The 21257-nt window shown below is 40.8% G+C and overlaps 1 protein-coding gene across 3 annotated transcripts in view; it reads right to left on the reverse strand.

The window, feature by feature from the left end:
- Nucleotides 1–21257, reverse strand: part of KCNQ2 (potassium voltage-gated channel subfamily Q member 2) — a 312417-nt gene that overhangs the window by 13251 nt on the left and 277909 nt on the right. Inside the window, exons 13-16 of one of the 3 annotated variants that reach the window (XM_069243202.1) lie at nt 18869–18974; nt 17066–17197; nt 13650–13736; nt 3258–3381 (exon numbers count right to left, since the gene is read on the reverse strand). In XM_069243202.1, coding sequence (XP_069099303.1) covers nt 3258–3381; nt 13650–13736; nt 17066–17197; nt 18869–18974 — 449 coding nt within the window. Of the gene's footprint in view, nt 1–3257; nt 3382–13649; nt 13737–17065; nt 17198–18868; nt 18999–21257 lie in introns of all 3 variants that reach the window. The other 2 variants (XM_069243203.1, XM_069243204.1) reach the window with 2 other exon arrangements.

The raw sequence follows: 21257 nt of genomic DNA on the forward strand, positions 1-21257 counted from the left end.
ACAACAAAACAAATTATGTGCATATCAATATAGCAGCTATGCTAAACACAATTTCACTAGGTTATGCAAGGTTTAGAGACTCTTCTGTCTCACATGGTAGGAAGCAGAATTTCTCACATTTTTCATGGAAGTGAACCTCTTTACTTTGGGTAAACTATGCATTGATCCCACTTCCTTAATTCTAGACATTTGTCATTTGGTTTTGACAAATGTTTGGTTGGTCTGCCTCAACCACTTAACCCCATCACAATCTAGTATAAACTCCACTAGTGTCCCGACCCTGGCATTTGGGGAAATATGGACAGAAACAATAAGGAAAGGAATAAGCAGTCTTTCCTGGCAGATCAGAACCACCAGATATTTTGTTAAAGGGCCTGAAACATAAAATATGGTAGCTTTTGCTTGGACAGCAGTGAATAATTTGTTGCTAGGGAACCCTGTTTCCCTAATAGACAGAAGAAACCAGCCTTCTCATGGGAGTGCCTGAATACTGGAATACTAGTAACGCCAAAGGAGCAGAGTAGTTATTTCTTGTATGTGAGCCCTCTGGGCTCCAGGTTGCCTATTGTTATTGGAGTTCTCTAAACATGGCAAAAAGGCAAAACACAGTATTACAGTTCCTGGAGCATGTGATCTGAATTCTATTCATAAGAAAGACCAGCCAGGATTATATGTAAGATCTTATTGGGGTGAATTTCAAAACCTCTAGTCTTCTCATTGGATCTATCTTCCATGGCTTAGAAGGCCCGCCTCACAATTGAGCCATAGCTATGGAGCAAAAAAGAACTTCACTGTCCATCAGTATTGATGTTGTACAGGGACCGGCAGCTTAGATGTAAAATGAGGGTAGAGAAAAACCCAGAGAAATGGATTGGAATGTACAATCTATATATCACTCATCATCACAAGACGATCATCTTAAGACCATCCCAACACTGCCAAGAGGAAAAACAGCTCGCCCTACCAGGTGACAAATGTGCAAGCCAATCAAACTTGTCAGAATCCAACAAGATAAAATGCCTCGGAAGGGAAGGGAGAACCTCATAATGCAAGAAAGGTACAGTCTCCCTGTTAGAACCAACAATCACAAAAATATATTCCCTGCCTTGTTAGTGATGAAAAAGAAAAAAGGAAAAATTCCTTATTTCTTTGGTAGATCCTCACCCAGTGTAGTAGTTCCATGCTTCATCATCGGGTCTCATCCTGGTCCCTAAAAACCAGGAAAGGCTTGACTGTATTTCAGGAAGCAATTTGAATATTTATACTAGCCGGGGTACCTAAAAAGATACAAAATACCTCAAGCCAACCTCAGTCTCCCATTAGTAACTGTTGTGTGGGTATGGTTAAAATTAACTTACAAAAAGGAGAGTAAGGATATAATGGTCCTATTACCTAATGCTTAAGTGCGCCCTGAAATACAGTTGATCCCGTCCTGGTTTTTAGGGATCAGGATGAGACCTGATGATCAAGCATGCCACTACTACAGTGGGTGAGAGTCCACCAAAGTAATAAGTATTTTTTTATTTTTTTTATTTTTCATCACTTCTTTTAGGTAGTGATTTTGAACACTAGGCAGGGGATAAGTTGTTGGGATTGTGGTTAAAACAGCAACATAGCCCAAAAACCCAGGACCTTGGCCAAATCCTATGGCATGGGATTCTTCCAGAAGAAAAAGATATGTCTGGAAGTCATGAGTATTCCTAATATTCTGATATCTTATCACATTTTAGAGCCACGTGTGCCTCTATCGTTCACCCGTTTTTTAGGAGACGGGCTTGGTAGGACGCTTTCTTTAAATCCCTCTGCTTTTGTGCTTTTTGGGAGGTAAATTTCACAGCCAATTATATGCGCAAGTTCAATTGACAACTGAAAATGAGTTAATTTATGAGTAAAGATTCACATTTACGATTTGCAAAATGCGACTTTGGAAATATAAATTGACTCACTCACACATAATATTACCCTATCATGGCTAGTATTACATGGGACTAAGGGCCCTATCACTAGTTTGGTGGTCCAAGTACTGCCAAACTCACAGAGACGGTCGGACCGCCACACTCCTGGTGGTCCGCCTGCCAGATTTCGACCCTGACAGTCGTACCGCCTGGGGGCCGCCGCCACCGCCAGGATCATAAATCCCGAAGGGGTGGCAGCGGTAAGTCGTGGTCAGCCACGGCTGCGCTGAGTTCAGTGCCCCCATGCGGATCACAAGTCCTCTTTCTGCCAGTATTGGGGTCCTCGCCATGAAAAGGCTGGCAGAAAGCCAGTGCTGGGGGCACAAGTGGGACCCAGCACTCCCCATGCAAATGGCATAGGCAGTGTGGGGGCCACCCTGCCAGCACCCTGCAGACAGTGCGCATTCCGAGGGTGCTGAGGCCAATGCCATGGCACTGATTCCACCGGTTTGACTGGCGGAAACATCATAATACGACTTGGAGGGAGATCGCTGGTATGACAGAAGCCTCTTCCCCACAGGTTTTGCGGTTGGCTGATTCCGACTACCAAATTCATAATGAGGTCCTAAATCTGTTTCCATTGATGGAGAATTACGTTTTTAGACAGGAATGCCTTGGAAGGATTGTGCACTCGCACATCAATTTGTAGGTATTTACAAACTTTAACTCAGTCCTTTCCAACTATGGAAATGGTTTACTACTGTAAAAGGCAGGATTAACTCCTTTCTCCTGGATGTGAATAAATTAAAAACCAAACTCCACTAAAGAAACTAAATGTGTGGGGTTGTGTAGGGTTGTAGGAGGCTTTCTCCTAGAGAAAATATTTTTAACCTGGCAAAAAGGAAATAACTATAAGTGCAATTGCACTAATACAAAGCGTAATTGTACAATATGAACAATTAATTACACAGCAGAAATGTTTTTGCATGACCAAAAATCAGAAAAGCACAGTAGATTTCGGACTTGCTACAGGAACGTTGCCACTGTAACAGCTTTCCAAATCCCAGATGTTTGGAAATCTTCACACAAACAAAAGTGTAAACTTGAGGATGTAGATTTTTGAATTTCTTTCAGAAATCCATCGACTTTGTTTTCTCTCCCATTCAGAGGTTAATTATGACATGGGGAAGTGGTATCGGGGGATTTATGGGTTATTTATAAGGAAGTCAAGGTGATCCTTTGAGGATGCACATTAAATGCTGAAAGAACTCTGTAACTTTATGAAGTGCTGAAGATCCATGGGTCGACTCAACAAAAGTTTGGGAACAATGGGGGGTGTACAAAGATATCGCAGTACAGTACCTGCTTCTCAACCTTCCCGAGCCGTCCCATCATGCTGGGGTCTTCGGGCAGTTCTCCCTCTCCTGCCCCTTTGGTACGGTCCTTGTCTGTAATCGGCACACCTCGTCCAACGATTTGGTCAACTCTGGCAGGAGCACAAGACACCCGAGAAAGGCCCAAAGTCTAGTTAGTAAAGGTCTTTGAAGAGACAAAACCCTGCCGGCCAGGCTCCAGGAAAGATCAGTGCCCCAAATTATTGCCCTGAAGCCTCCATTCGCCATCTTCCCAAAACCCCCAAACCACCCCTCACCACCCCGGGTGTACTCCTGTCTAAACATGTTGAGGATGCCACCTCAGGACACAGTAGGGGGCCTGGAAGATGGAAACACATCTAATATATTGGTGCTCCCGGTAACATCAGTGCTACACCCGATTGGTAAGGGCTGCTTATTTCATTAACGTTGAGGGTCAATCCACCATTATCCAAAGTATGAAACCAGATGTCTGGGTTTTCACATCCCATGTGTGGCATAGCTCACAACTGTCACAGATCATGCATGAGAAACCTCAGGACTGGCATGGCTGCACGGCTCAGGGTGAGCACTGGGCATTTCAAACAAATGGCTGACCTACGTCAAAACCAGCATCAAAATATAATTTTCACAGCTTGTGGGCCACAGTTTCAAAGTCATTTCTAAGTGTACTCCATTAGCTGCTATATTGTGTATCCATTATATACCTTAAATGACTCAGTACTTAAAACCCACACAACAGTGCTTGCAGGATATTTATAACAATGGAGGCACATTTTGGGCGACAGGCATGTACCCCTCTTTAGTTTCTATGCTTCTATCTAAGACCTCAAGAAGCTATGATTTTGATACTATTCTATTGCAGCATTCTATACACATCTGACAATGAACGGTCCTACATCCTTTCCTTATGCAGTGATACAGGTTGGAAGAGGCCTAATGGGTAGGTCTGCTCTGTGTGCACAAGCACAGACAGATCAGTGCCATATTCACAGAGGCAAGCAGGTCTCAACTGTATATGTACCGGGATGGGAAGGTCTGCACTGTATGCACAAGCAGAGACAAGCAGGTCTGCAGTGTGTGCACAGAGAGGTTGACCTACACTGCATGCAAAGATGCATCTGCATAGACTGAGCCGAAAGACACTGGCAGGAATGAGCACTATAGACAAGCAAATCTGCAATGTATGCACAAGCGGGGAAGGCCATCTATATTATATGCATATAATGGTTAATCCACACTATACGGACAGGATGGCCTGGCTGAATAAACACAGTATAGGCATGTCTGAACAGTCCGCATAGGCATGTATGCGGAAGGAAACAGGTAGATCAGCACTGAAAGCATAGGCATGGATTGACCACAAAGACCTTGCAACAACAAGTCTCAAGTGGTTCTTAAAATATGTCTCTCTATCCAGAGAGGGAGGTAACTCCCTAAGCTACCAATTCATTAGCCTCAGAACAATGTAGAGTCATTGCCATAACAGGCAGGCTGTCAGTTTCATTGGAGACAATGCAACTTTCAATGGCAGTATAGCAGGTGAGCTATAGGCATATTATAGGTGTAAGAAAGCAGTATGCAGGAAGAAACAGACAATGCAGGGCTGTGTGCACCCAGGTACAGGGCGTTGCACACAGACTTGATGAAAGCACATATGTATCTAAGGGTGCACGTGGGCAGCACGAGTTTCTAAGCAGAAAGAGAATCATGCAGGCAGTTAGGCTTGTAGGGATTCCACTAGTGATGAAAGTTGTACAGAGAAGTAGAGACTGCAGTATACAAGCAGGACCTGGTGCACAGAGGCATGATAGGCGCATATACGTCTGAAGACGATATGGAAGTTGAACATGCAGAGACGTGTGGCAAAATGGCAAAGAAAAAGGGTAATGAGTCAGGAGGAGACTGAACTCCTTTCTAAGAAAACTAAGGGCCTGATTTAGAGTTTGGCAGAGGGGTTCTTCCATCACAATGGTGACCGATATCAAGACTGCTGGAATATAAATCCAATTATATCCAATGGGATTTATATTTCGGTGGCGGGATATCCATCACCGTTGTGACGGAGTAACTCCTCCTCCAAACTCTAACTCAGGCCGTAAGTCTAGTATAATTATGAAGAGCTAAAAGAAAGACCTGAGTCGTACGGCAAACTAGAGTAGCCGAGGGAAGCAGAGATGGTGGCACAGAGAGGAGGAATGACCAGAAAGGAAACGAGAGAACCAAAACAAACAAACAAACAAAGCATCAGCGAAAAAGAAATAGCACAAAAAAACAAACAGAAGAATAAAGATAAAAGCAACAAAAGAAAGGAAAGAAAGTAGCAAAGAACAAAAATAGAAAAGGGAAGAAGGAGAGAAGGAATTAACACCCAGAGCAAAAAGGATAAAGAGCACATGAAAGAACAGACATAAAAAGCATGAGGAATAAAAAGTGTAGAATGTATTCAAAATAAAAGTAAGACAAGATTTAGAGAATGAAGGAAAAAGAGCAAAATGTAGAGTGTAAGATATTCATGGAAACAGAATGTATAGCAGAAAGTGATCACTTCCATCAGACTTCAAGGGGCTGTGGTATACATTGCACCCTGGAGGCACAATAGGTGTGTGATCCCACTTTAATGCCTGAGGGGCGCAATGGTATTATAGAAGGGGCCACAGATACATGTGCGGCCCTTTCCGTAATACTGATAGCGATAGCACACAATGTAGCACTAGCGCTATCATGAGAGGGTGTTCTCTCGCTTGCATAGTAACATAGCTCCATGCAGAGGAGGAAATCTCTTTTTCTTTGCACCCATGATATATTATAGACACCGGCACAGATGGAGACAGTCCCTTAGGGGGCGCACATAGAGTGTGCCAGAAAAACATGGTCAGTGCACCTCCTGAAGGCTGCCCTCTGGAGGGTTAAAAGGGGGTCCCATGGATCCCCCCAGACATCCCCCTGCAGGTGGGTGCAGTCACTCACTAGACCCACCCACAGAGGGATCTCCAACCCCTCTGTAAAGTGCAGATTAAATGCCACCAGCACAGAAACAAATAGAGCCGGTTTGATGCAGCCTCTCCGTATTTCCCTGAATGCCCTACAAGCAGGGCAGCAGGAGTTTACAGCGCCTGGCGGCATCCCATTCATTGTAATACAGAACTCTCCCTGTTTGCACCCGGAGCATCTCTTGAAAGGTGTGCCATGGAGCAAATAGAGAAAGTGTGTGCTTTGCATAATATTTCCCAAGTGTGTAAGTGAAAATTAGAGTATCTCCTCTTCAAAATCAAGGCAAGATCCATCTCACCTCAGGACTTGAAGACAACCATAGAAGTGATAAAACGTGTTGATTCTGAAATCATACCCATCCAATGACGTAGGATTATGACCCATGTTATGTTGTCCTTGTTTTCCTCAGAAAAAAAACCTTCTTTGGACTTGAACTCATCTGCAAATCAATGCCTAGAAATATTGAAGTGACTTCACAGGACTCTTGGAGCTAACATCTCCATCCTCAGTGTCTCTTCTGGCCTTGTTCGTACAGCCCAAGAAAGATGTCACCTGCTGTAACACCTCTCTCTAAAGGCTGCTAACCTACAATGACTTAATATATGACCTCATAGGAAGCAACGTAAGATACAGATCTTCAGTATCCCTGACCAGGGAGCAACCATCCTGGAAACAGATGCAAGATACTGACTCATCACTACCATGTGAGTCAAAACAAGGCAAAGTAACATTTGAGAAAAGAACCTGTTGATCAATGCTGCAGAAAATGATTATAGAGGGACAGATGTAAGATATTGCGACCCATTGCGAATGAGTGTGTGCATGGTTGTGTGTGGATGCATATTAGTGTGTGCATCTGAACGTGTGAGCACATTAGTGCAAGCATCTGTGCATCTGTCTGTGTTTAAGAGACTCAACTCAAGCCTGCACTCTAGGAATATATCCTAATCTGAGAAAAAAGGCTTAAATCACGTAGACATGTAGCTATTATGGTAAAAATGCATCTATCAATGACACTTCAAATATCAGAAAAAATCACAGAACAATGCTGCCACCGCAATCCCTTTAAATGCTGACAATGCTGTTACTTCATTTTCAACTCAGCTAAAGTACCCACCTATTTAAGGATTTTAAGACAATCTGAACCAGAAATTGCCTAAAATAAGGCTTCACGGTTTTACTGGCTTAATCTTCCTCTTAAGTTTGATGTGGTCAAATTCACAAAGGTTTTCCGGTGAGTAGGTTTGACTTGCACTTGTACTCCTAACTAACACCTGACTTTTCAAGATAACTTCTCACCTATTCATAACAAACCTTCGTATAAAGGACATGTAAGTTTCATTATTTTCGGTGACCAAGCATCTATCAATGTGCCTGACCATAAGATACAAGTATTTCAAATGAGCTATTTCCAATGGTCATGGTATCTAAGGAGCCACAATCCAGGAAAAAGCTATTGATGAACATGGGCAATTTCAAAGAGCAAGCATATGACTCTGTAAGTGTCTTTGTTCGAATGTATAATCCATCTCGTCTTCCCTCTCTTTACCTCTTGCTCTCTCTGGAGTACTAGAAATAATAGTTACTCTAAAATGAGACTTCCATGGGCAAAGTGAGTTTTAATGTGCTAATAACACTGAGCCTGTTTCACTAAGCTGCCCAACATAGGGCAAAGACTTCAGATCGCCCAAATCAGGTTCTTCATTTTGCATTTCTTGTCCATTGGTCACGAGCATAAAAAGTAATTAGGGTCATTTAAAAATATTATTTTCTCTATTTCAAGTCCCCGATAATGTTTTCCCTTTTGCTACAGAAAAACCTTCACAAAAGAAGTAAGCTAAACCTGGAATAAAGATAGATCCTAACTCAGAATAAGTACTTTTAATGGTTCTCCCTAACTAAGTGGGGTATTTTTCAAGATATCTGTATAAGAAAAGGTTATTGAGCAGTCTTTCAATAGAAACGTTTGTACACTTGTGTTTTTAATCTCGTGCTGTTTTAGTAATGGTTTTAGTTTCAATTTGTTTTTTTTTTTAAATCGGCAGTCTCCATTTTAAAATTCCATTTGAATTATTGCTCTGTGGTTTAGTAAAAACTGCTGAGCGGATTACATCAAAATTGCAATTAAAACACACCTGACCCAATCAGATTCACAATTCAAGTGAATTTATTTCCCGGTCAAAATATAAAAAGGCTAACCGCTCTGATGCCCATTTACCTTTGCTTCCTAACCTAGCTGCAACAGCACATCACAAAATAACACAACAACAAAATAACGTTGTTCAACAATGCAACACAAAACAACACACTTCCACAATAAAAAAACAGCATGCACAATAATTGATTGAGATGCCAAGATGATAACTCAACACAACACAATATTCACAAACACAGAAACAACAGTACTAAACAACAAAACAGAGTAGTACCAACACAATACTAGAGCAGCAAGATAATGTGACACAACACCACATAAGACAGCTACACAAAACCAACACAAGAGAATGACACAGTAACACCACAACTACACAATGTAACGCAGTATCAAAATGCAACACTTTTTAATCATGGAACAGGCTCCATCAGAGTTTGTTTAAGGTTTGTGAAGATGGCAAAACCCCTTGCAAGTAGCTCATGCTGAAGACACATATTTAAAAAACAGAGGCTTGTGACAATTCATTGTCTATTCCTCAGCTTTTGTGGGGCAATCTGACTTAACCATCTCTTTCTCAGTGACATGCACATCACCTTCCTTAAACTGTACATACATTCACCAAGATATAATATGAAACCTTATCCTCCTGGATCATCTTCAAACAATGGTGCTAATTGGGTAATGTTAATTAAAAGAATTGGAAAGCAGGATCTTGGCACTTATTAAAAGTTTTCAGACTGTCCTAGGGAAATATAATTTTATCAAAATAGCTACAGCTACTCATATTTTAAGCCTTCTTTCTATTTCCATAGACTAGAAAAGACCCTAAGGGTGTACCATCAACAGTGTATCTCCCAAGAAAACCTCACATACACAAACACATCCAAATTGTGTTGGACATCCTGCATCACGTCTTGTATCCTCTCTTCCGCGATCACAGATAGTCACATTGATGGTCTGAGTGGATACTTCCTCGCTCCTCACTTCTGTAGAAAAAATATCAGTGGTGTGTTGCTATATCCATAAGGGTGGAAACAAATGTGTCATTGTCTAAATCAATGTTGTAATTGGCTCATTTTTAGGAGTTTAGGATCCGGACACTGACTGAACTCACTACTCAAAGTTATTTTGTGAAAAATCCATTCTTGGGACAGAATCATAATGGGCCACTTTCCTTCTAGCAACTTCACACTATGGATGTAGGGCAGCAACGTCAACAATCAATGTCACTTACTGTAGTAGGGGCCATTCATCGCAACTGATAAAACAGGTCTCCTCGGGTTCAGGAAATTATCAGGTGCTATAAAAATCACTTATTCTGGATCTTTGAGGAATAATGTGGAATTTGGTGATGACCACTCCAAATTCTGCATGTCACAGTAAATACTGTACTGTTTTCCCCTGTTAAATACCGGCAGATTTGGCTTGCCAAAATGTATTAAAGCATGAGATATTTAACACATCTAGTAATTGCCGGGGGCAGTAACTACAACACAACTCAGACTTTCGACCCCTGCATACATAGGGATTTGCGCATGAGTCAAAAGCACAAACCCATTCTTAATAAGGACCTTAGTTTCCCATCCTGGATCATGACATTGTGGGACAGAAATGAGGAGGAACTGGGTTACCATACCAAGATGGCACATTTATTTCAAAAACCTACAACACTTCATTGATATGCAATTCCTGACTGTTACTCCTGGGTCCTAACTGTAGGGGGAAAAGTATCCAATGATCATGTGTCTTAACTCCCCTTGATGCAGGGAAAGCAAGACAATAACTGACATCACGTTGTGGTTAGTGTCATCTGGGTCTGGCCCTCCAGTTGAAAAGCTTTTGCGACTTCAAGGATGAGACTTTTTTGGTCAGACATCAGGGAGTGTTTGGCTTGATCATAAAAGAGGGTGTGGTCCCGTCAGGTACTTCAAATACTGCCAACCTTGTGTTTGATGGAAAGGATCTTAGGGCATGATTTAAAGAATGGAAGACTACCACACAACACATTTAGAGATCTCCACCTGTCTGACAGAGGTCTCCATGCCTTCAGCAGTGTCATTGTCAAAGGAGCTTCTGTGAAGGCATTAAATGTTTGCTAATAAGTCACCATGGTTGATGCGGCTTCTCAGCAAACATATTTGTCTTACAAAACAAAACCCCAAAGTTAGAGTCTGTTTCTGCAAAACAAAAAATCTACAGATTGTAAATTGAGCGGCAAACCATCAGTTTGGAGGACATAGTACTCCGCCCCATGCATGGCAGAAAATCCTTTCCACCAAACTTTAACTCAGGCCATTAGTCTACAATGCTGAAGAAAAATACAGATGTATAAAAAGACAAATTAGGAGGAAAGATATTAAGAATCTTAAAAAGCCTGAATACTTTTCCTGGTTTGTTTAGCCACATCTGGATAAATCTTTTTTGGGAAAATACTTTCAAAGTAAGTGCAACAGGAAAATCTTTTGCCTAGATCCCACATCTTCACATGGGGTCATAATTTACTGATATTGCCCCAAACAGTTTAATATTGAATACATGTAACTACAAGCAGTATTACCAAAAGACATGCATGAAAATCATCTGCTCTTATTAGCTAAAATCTTAGAAAGAGGCCACCAATCTGGGTCCATCTATATTTGCACTAAGAATAACAATAAAAGAGCGAAACAATATTGAGAGCTGCTTTTGAACTGGTGTAACGTAGGGGTTATATGAAGAATGTGGTAGCATACAAGAATAGTGTTTACCGTACCAGGAAGAGGTCAGAGCCCACCAGTTCCCCAAATGTCCACCCTTCCTTTTTCCTTTCAATATGGCCAGTGAGTCATTACAGATCAGTTGCATTTACAAGCAAAGCTTTAGCCTAGTTAGAAGACCAGAATTGTCCTACATATGGGCCCAACATGTGTTGGTGTTTATGGTCATTGCCCAAGATGCCTGAAACACACACTCCCACTGTGCTCCTCTTTTAAGACAATGAGCCCTTTTAAAGCAGAGACGGCTGATCTGAAATGTAGGCTGGACTTAGAAAAGGTGGAAGATGCAAATGCTTTAGGCATCCGGCCTCCTCCCATTTACACTTGGCAGGGCCATGCCCCATTACCCTCCCAACTACCTCAGGCTCAGCGCATTCCCCCGTCTCTTACATGCTTCATGCTCCCATGCAGATACTTTTATTTCTTTATTTTTTTCAGAAGGCAAAATATTTGATAATCAATCAGCATTCAAAAGACAGAATCAAATCCAAAATAGTAAAACCCAAATTGGTTCATCAAACAAAGCAGAAATAGAGCAAAAATGAAAGAAACTGCCAAGCGGCGGAAAAATGCGCACCAGCGGTTTGGTAGCATCATCCCGGCAGCTCTGCACAACCCCCTTCCTCCAAGGCACCTGACTAGCCTGGGGATTTGTACAATTTAGGGCTTTTCCAATATATGTGACAGCTTTTTCAGTAGAGGCCTTTAACTATTTGTCAGACTGTCTTCAGTTACTAGGTTTCATTTTCACTTTCCAGTGTGTGTGTGTGTGTGTTGGACTGTTAGGAACCTTCTAAATGGAGCCAAGCTTCTAATAATCAATAGTTGAAGTGGCAATGTATGTGCTATGACAGCACAGGAAGTTTGGCACACAAAGGGGAACGAAGGACCCTTGTAATCCTCTATGTTGAATATCAAAGACTGATATTGACAGATGCTATGACACTCTATAAAGATCTACAGGATGTTCTTATATGAATGTCGTTCAATGGAACAAGGCTGGTGAAAAATAAGATTGTAGATATTTGAACTACTCCCAGCAGTAGGCTATTTTGCTTCCTCTTTAGTTCACATCCACAACACTTGTGTACATTTGTTTTTAATGATTTGAGTTTACCGATTAACATTGGAAAAAAGCACTGCATCCGGATAGTAAATTTGAGAAGACCACAAAAATTGGTATGAAAGATATAATTTTCTATTTCACACATAGTAAATATTTTTTTTTAACAAAATCCTACTTATTTCTATTGGCTATCACCACCAATATTTATGAATTTTATGCATACAAGTAATAGTAAGCTTTGTTATGTAGCTAAAGGGTGTTTTACTGGCTGAATAGGGTATGCATGTGAGTGGGGAGAGGGTTCAGTGGTCTGTTTTTAGATATGTTTTTTATACAAGTGTACTAGATCAAATAATATATGAATTTGAAAAAATAGATTATATCTAGTGAGTGGATTTTCTAATGAAAAAAAATGTATTACGATACATAAAACCAAATGGGATATATTTTGTTTAAAGTTTTGTGGTTTTGACAAAAAGTGCAACAGGGTACAATGTTGAAATAAATTTATAGATGCAGGGGTTCTACCAATGGTAATGTGGCTATATCCTTGTTCCCTGTCCATGTGAAAGTCAATGTGGGGTGACCTCCCTGTTGGAGATGTTTTTTCATATAGCACATTTGTATTTTAGAGATTCATACAATAAAGCAAACATACTTTGCTATTGACACTTGCTTATATAGAGAAATGAACACATTCTCTGAGCTCTATGAAGTACGTCTTTAGTTAGAGACTGGAAGACATGCACACTGCGCCTCTGGGCCCAAGATATGCCTGGCTGATGAGCCCTAATAAGGGCAAACCTGATCCTGGGCAGCTTGTGTTCCAGTTCAGGGAGAGTCTGGCTTGGCATTTCAGGGTGAAGTGTTTTAATTGGAGCAGGGTCAAGGCTGATTTGCATCTGGCTAAGTCCAAACTATGGTGGGATAGTGTGCAAAAAAACAATGGACTAGGATACAGTCATGAGTAATTACCAGAGGCTGAGATTCATTGAAGCATTCTATCCATCACTTTTTTGTAATCTTCAATGTGGCCTGTAGGTTAGTCTTCTAATTTAATGGGTTGTTGATGCCCCTTGAGGCCAGAATGGGTGAGATCCATCCACATGCCAAGCATACATTGACATGTGACTGATTCTTCCCAAACTGTCAAGCCCTTTCAAAGGCATCAGGCAAATAAGGCTCAAGTCAAGTAACTCTATAGGCTGTGAAGGCATGCTTAGTCAGGTGCAGCCACTCCAAAGTTGGAGGTTACAAAGTAGATCCAACAACAAGAACTAGTTGTTAATCAAAAAGGAATAAAGGCTGTCAGGTGACTTGTAGGGGGAAAAGGGGTGCAGATCAAAAGCAAAGGGGCAGAAAAAGAAATAACGGCCCATACAAGACGCCAGTGGTGAGAAGAAGCCTGACCTAGGCGTGTACTGGGGTGATCCTTTGCTTGCAAACTTCTTATGCCGGGGAGTTGAAGGGAGTGGGGGCCCAACAATCAAATCTATCCTGACAAAAGTAAATAGAAAAGACACCAGCAAAATATGTAAAGCAGCCACTTTGTGCAGGTGTGGGTGAAAGGGTAAGTCGGAGAAATACAAGGGCCCAGATATCAGTGGGAAAGAAGGAAATATATTCCACTTAAACAGAACACAGACAATACCACTTTCCGATTCTTTGCCTTGGTCGCCATGTTTTTATATTTTGGTCAGACCCTCGCTCCTAGACCAACTGTGTGGGTAAAAACCAAAGCAATTCGGAAATATGTTTTTGCAGCATGCACTGGAATATATTTTCAAACATACATATATATTGCGATATCCTGCTTCTAGAAAGAGATATGAGGCAACATATATTCTTGAAACAGCAGGCGGAAGTGCCATCCGGTGGTGCCGAAGCGAAACTTGACTGGGGTTGGCATTTTAGAAGGAGCAAATTGCAAGAAGAGAGATGGAAACAAACACTTACACCATAAAAAACAATGCAAATTGAACAACATGACATCACTAATGAGACTAGGGTGTCTACACATGCCCACTTTCCAAGGTTTAATTCAGAATAAGCATTGCAGACAGCTCGACCTGAGAAAAGAAGGACTGAATGGTGGATTGTATGTTACTATATCATCGTCAACCAGATCAACCTACAAAAATATTGCATCTACTACATCCTTAAGGTAACTATTTAATATTCAGAATTCCACCTCTACTTACCGTTAATATACTTAGCTTCTCATCTACTTACCAGCATTATTCTTAACTTGACATTTTCTTGCCATTACTATTTTTATCGTGCCATTGCTATTCTTAACTAAACGGCAAATGTTTTGCGACCATATTTTGGCTGCAAAACATCTGTACATTCCTTTCTGATTTAGTATTAGGAAGGGACGCCGCTCAACAAGTTACTGAATCACAATTTGGGCTTTGTACAGCCCAATAAGGATTTTTCAGTTCCAAACAGGCCGATTCTGTGAATCCGCCCGTTTTTTAACAAGAAAAATGCTTTGTACATGTGGCCCTTATTGTCCTCATCCTGTGGTGCCTAAGCTGCCCAATGACTAACTACTCTTAACTTTCAACACAGCTACTGCACAATGCTTATTGATACACAAATAAAACTCCATACTTACTGTGCTACTCATTTGTTTTATCAGTGAACTGCACATTGATTGAACACTGCAGGATTTTGTTAGATTTACACCACCTAGCAAACGTAAACGTCTTACTACACTGAACGTTTGCCAGAGACATTGTACGCCCATAATTATATATTAATTCTATGTAGGAGTAACTACTAATTGTAGCACTGGACTATCATCTCTCTGAATGTCCACCAGAAAGTGCATAATTACACAGCACATTGTGCAAAGGCTAATTCCACTGCACAACCACTGTACAATGTTTGCTTCAATTTAATTACAGGTCAACAGCTCAATGATCAATTACTCTACACAGTCAAGCTACAACTCTGACAACGGGGAGATTACACTGCCTGTTCCTGTTCAATGCTCAATTACATCCTACACCCACTGTGCAATGCCAATGTACACCAGAATTACCCTACATTGAGCTGTGGCATTATTTGAGAACCTCATAATTTGTTTGACCTCACAGACTTAAAATGTAATTTAACACTCCTAATTTTCTGGTATTCTTTTTGACCATTCTCATTATTCTTTGGACTACAACATCAGTTCTTGTTTGCCTGGCATCATTCGAATAATCTTTTTCAAACATGCGTGCCTAAGGTGTAAGTTCCACTTCTACGGCTGGTCTGACTGCCCTTCATTCTCATCAATCTTGAATGGGAGCAGTTTCTTCTCTGTAAGTGCCATCAAACTCTACACCCTTAAATAAAAGAAATTGAGAATTGCCATCTTATATTTGGAAATAAATCCACCTCAATTACTGTCATCATGTTTACCAACTTGCAGACTTTAGCCTCCTTTTTGTTCCTCCTTTCCTGACATGACAGTCACTCTAGTACACTGCTCCGTCCTTTAGATCAATGGTCCTTTATGAATTCCAACTTTCTCATGGAAGAACATCTCCAATCCTGAGCTCATTTGTGAACAAAGTAGACATTTGCAGACACTTTGGTAAACACAGAGAACACTTTTGGATACATATAGAATATATGGCCATAGGGAGACTTGTGTGGCAGAGAAATGTAATCATGCACAAATATGCTACTAGCAACACACTACATGTTTTGCTCACTATAGGCCTATAAGTAGATTCATCGACGACGACTCTGGCACCTGCACTCCTCTGACTAAGCAGCATTAATGGTGTGGTTATGTTAAATATCATTTAATGTGCAGTATCAATTATTCTATGGTCTCGCCCAAGGCGAGTATTCTCAACATCTGAATCAATGGAGCTTCCATGGTCTGCAGCTGCCATAATTTCCACTTGGCTGTGGCTTCCTTTAATGTGCTATATTTACCCAGTTTCTTACCTCTCTCCTTTTTCGTTTTTATTATCTGAAAAAGACCTCCTGAAGTTCTAAGGTAGCTGTATTACCTGGTACGATATTACATCAAAGAAACAATATCAGTTCTTTGAAATGAAATTTCCATAGATTAGTAGAAACTAATCCCACCTGCCACAGTAGTTTTAATGCTTTGCTTTATTCTGCATTTCATTGGCAGATTTTCTGCGCAAAAAATAGAGGAAGCGTCTATGTTCTCTATAGTTCCTTCTTGCTTAGAGCTAAAGGCTGTGGTTGAAGTGCTGTCTTTTCTAAGTCAACAAACAATTATATATTTACTTTTTAAGAAGACTTAAGATAACAATTGTAAAACAAAATAAGAAAATATATTATCAGTTATCAAAGTTGATGTTATATGTGTCTCATGATGACAGTAATGAAAGATAATAGGAGTATAGGGTATACCTGTGTATACTGAGATATATGTTATTAATTTAATAGTGAGAAATACAGCAATGGATAGAAATATATTTATTGAACGTATAGGAAATGCTGAAATATATTTACATATATAAAAATATATTAGATATATATGATGGAAATTGTAGAAAAAGACTTACACAATATTTAATTCTTAAGATATATAAATTTGCCCCTAATAAAGAAAAAAAATGAAGTTGAAGTAGGACAATAATCCTAACCAACACGAAAAGTTATTTCTTTCTAAAGGAATGTTCTTATTATAATTGGGTGGAGCTCATACTGGTGTTCTCAGTTCACAATATTGGCACAATTGGCTACAAATATCCCTAGAGCCCCTAATAAGACTGAATCCCTGAGCAGGCACTCATATGAAAACAGAGGTAATTAGAAAAGATCTTCAGACAGGGGGAGCCTCTTGCCTGGATTGAAGATTCTTGATCCGGGAAAGCATATCCAGATGTCCAGCCGAGTACTGCTCAATCACATCCATAACATCGTAAGGCCGCAAGCTCTCTTTAAACTTTCGCTTGGAGACCAGGAACCGCATGACACTGGTGAAAATAACAGAAATTAACAATCACTGCTGCTCCACCTTCTGAGAATGCATAATGCAGGAATAAGGGACAGCATAGCTTGAATGTATGTGCTTATGCTTAGAGTCTAAGAAGGATAGCGGATGGGGAACATTTCTGACAGGCCAGCACATAAACCTACCTTTGCCTCATTTCCAGTAGTGCTAGACATTCAAAGGCACCTGCTAATCCCCAGACTTACCTCAGTTGTGAGTTTTCTGGTCACATAAAGAAGCCATTTCAGTCCAAAAAAACAATTCTAAATCCTTCGATTGCAAAAACCTACGAGCCCGATACATTATATTGTCTCAAAAATGTGAAACAATACTATTTTACTTCAACAGAAACTGTCCAGCTTCCAGTCTACTGAATCTCTGGGGCATTGTATTCCTGACTATTCAGAATTTGATTTAAAACTAAGTGAGGTGTACTTCCAAACTGTGTAAAAATATATTTCAATCTTTGAAGAGAATTATTTAAGAGATATGGAGACAGTACAGAGGCACCCAGTCAACCTATACATGTAGTACATGAGGCAAGTGAGACCAATTCTTTCAAGAATCCAATATCACTCAAGCAAAAACATGGTTGACAAATACATAGAGTGTCAAACCAGGCTATATATTATCACTTGGTTGATTTCTTTTATGAGCTGATCTCCCAGTTTAGGCAGTTAAACACATCATCCAGAACCCATCAAATAACATAATCCTCCACAGTCTTTGTCTTCAAACACTAACTCAAGCGATGCATGCAATATCCAATAAAGTCATACATGCATCACAAACCACTTGTGTCCTAATTACAGCTGGGTCAGGAATTTGGACTAGAACGCACAAGGGAATTTGCACCTAAATCGGGATTACACACTCTATGCAAATTATGCAAACTCATGGCAGCTTTCCTTGCACAATTTTGTCAAAGTTAAACCTGGTAAAATGTGTATGGGAAAAATGTACAAAATTCCCAGGTTTGAAGCTCGGAACAGGTAAAACCAGAGGTATCACCACATTACCACACCGTTTTGAGCTCAAGAATTCAGAATAGGCAATCACTACCTTAGCAGCGAAAAAACAATATGGTATTAGAATTTCCTCATACAGTACCTCTATACTATTTTGGGGAAACTTCTTGCTTTATTAAATCAGCTTAAAGGGCACCGAACTTGATGAGCAATACTGACCAGTTTACATAATTAGTTACCAAAGCACTTTTGGAATATTTGTGACCAAGATGGTTATAGACTGTTAGAAATGCTCACTGTTCCCTAAATCACAGCCTTAGAAGCAATGCACCTGTAATTCATGCATGATACGCATTCGCAGTCGAGCAGTGCCTCCTCTCAGACTGACTGCTCACAGTTTATATATAGAAACAAAAAAGTCAAGTGAATTCACAACAGTGGTGCCGTGCTTTCAACTAAGTAATAGATTTGAGGGAAGAACTAGTCTGGTATCTAACAATCTTAACTACATACTGAGGACAAGCACTGACAAAAATGCACTCAAGTACATGCACACCTACAAACGAGGGAAACATCTCACAGCTATACAAACTTTCTTGGATTCTAAGCAGCTACTACATGCTTGGATGTGGTAGAAGGCACTTAAGGCCCTTTCTCTTCTCCCATGCCCATCTCCCAGATCTTACCACACGGCCCGGATCGAAGCTTTGAGTCCAGGGGTCAGATCTTCTGTCACAAACTCGCAGTTACAACTTTTGTTCTCTTCTGGAACATCCTCACCAGGAAGGCTTGCTTCTAGGTGCAAAGACAAGGTCCCTTAATAGAGATAGCAGAACAGTCCAGAAAGGACCATGTCAGTAATGGGACTGATGCCTTCAGCTCCCCCCGGACAGAAAAAACAAAACAGGGACAGTGACGGAACACTACAGAAACCCTCATGTTGCTGGAGGAAGACATACTCCAAAGAGGCAACCAAGAGCTGCCATCTTACCAGGCCAGACTTTCCTTTGGCATGACAGAGTTGAAGACGGCTGCAGTGTTCCTGAAATGAAATTCATCAATATCCAAAGCAGAAGGATACCTTAACTCATGCCCAAGTAGTGGGAGGCCACAGACTCACCTGGATACACCTTCAGCCTGGCCACTTTGTTCCTTACACAACACTTGGTACAACCCTTCCCACCCGACACCACATCAACAAAATACTACAGCATATGATTAAAAAACGGTGCTTGTGGCAGAGACATTTTTGACAAGAACTCACACACATTCAGGTAGATAGCACCCCCAGAAATAAATGTACCGCTAGTTGCACCTCTTAGCTGAACGCATTGTTTCTTTATACATCCACCGAAAAACCACAAAACATAGACTATCAGCTTCGAAACACAGCCCAAGCACGCAAACGAATGAATTCATATGGGCTAACAGCCCGGTATGCCAGTGATTTGCAAGGAAATGACCTGGGTTGCATTTTACATATGTATGTCCAGACTGCCTGTAGATTTGTGGTTCTAGTCCTGAGCCTCTCAAAGTCTCTTCCACCCTGTGTCCTCCAGCTCGCCTCTTGGAAGACCTCTGGTTAGCAGGCACCATCCAATGCCATCCCTACAGACCATTATTTGATTTGTAAGAAGCCACAGTTCAGTGCATGTTTGCATGGAGTTCTCTCTTCAGAAACAGGCAAGGGCCTTTGAAGCCAGATTTATGATCTTGCACACAAAAGTCCATTAGGCCCTCTGGATGATACAGAAGTGATGGCAATGGAAGGAGATATCTAAAGAGTATTCCTTGGTAAGTTAAGCTGGGCAAAGCTCTGATCAATTTATATTTTAACTCTTCACTGAAAAAGCCATGATCCCTAAAGGACCTGCAGTGTCCATCTGCTATGCAGGTATGACTGCTTTCCTTTAAGGAAGACCTTACTACACCCATAGCATAGAAATAACTCGGACTATAACAGCTGAATTTCTGTGGTTATGTGCGTGTAAACTCTGACCCTAACTATAACGTCGCTGTAATCTTTGTTTTTTCAGTGAATTAATACATAAATATACCCTAATAAAGGCTCAGCTGACAAGCAGCTGACCAGCCAACCTAGTGTGAGTTATCAAATGTTATAGTCTCGGTGTATGTGCATGGGATGATTATACCAATTCTTAAAAGCTGTCTATCCTTTTGTAAATATGCATTTGTTGGAATGGCTTTACATAACTGCAATAAAGGTTTTTTTATGTTGCATAATGCATAGTTATTTAGATAGTCTCCTATGCTGAAAGACATTTTGAATGTGTGGTTTGTTCCTTTGCTTCACTGTTATTAGGCTTCAATGATGAACTTTATAAATTCTAACAAATTTAAAAAAATCTGAAACATGCCCTCCTGTGGCTATGAGAGTGAGACCAAAAGACATCTGGACAAAAGATCAGAGAGAGTGTGCACTGATCCGCAACTGAAAGATCAAAGTACAAAGGAGATGCAGGTGACCAACAGATCCATTCCTGGTGACATCAGACATGGAGATCAATCAACCATTAAACACTTACCTGAAAAACAGCAGTCTAAAAAAGGCACTTAAGTATGTGCCTGATTCACAAAGGGACTTAAAACTCGTAAAATTACAAGTGTGGAGTCTCCACCGGAGGCTGAATCTCTGCACTTGTGATGGAATCCCTGCACAGCGCACTCCGTGCAGTGCACCGTGCACGGATTCCTCCACGAGTGCAGAGAATCTGCCACGAGTGCAGAGACCACACTCATATCTTTACAAGTCAAACGTCCCTTTGTGAATCAGGCCCTGTGTGTTTATCTGTTCATTTACCATATAGCTATGTTATCACCTAGTGACATTACCAATCTGTAGCTACATTATCTTGAAGAAAGATTTGACTGGTATATTGGTCTTGGGAAATAGAGAAATTGGACCAAGCATGTGAGAAATGCTGGGAAGGTGCAGAATGGGGAGGTAAAAGGGGCTCACAGGAAGAGGCGGAGAAGGCAAACAAAGGATGTGGAGGCACAAGGAACAGACAGGAAGGGAATTTGCAGAAGGAGACACCATCTAAGATACACATG

Source organism: Pleurodeles waltl, chromosome 7 (assembly GCF_031143425.1).
Source record: "Pleurodeles waltl isolate 20211129_DDA chromosome 7, aPleWal1.hap1.20221129, whole genome shotgun sequence".
Classification (NCBI taxonomy): Eukaryota; Metazoa; Chordata; class Amphibia; order Caudata; family Salamandridae; genus Pleurodeles; species Pleurodeles waltl.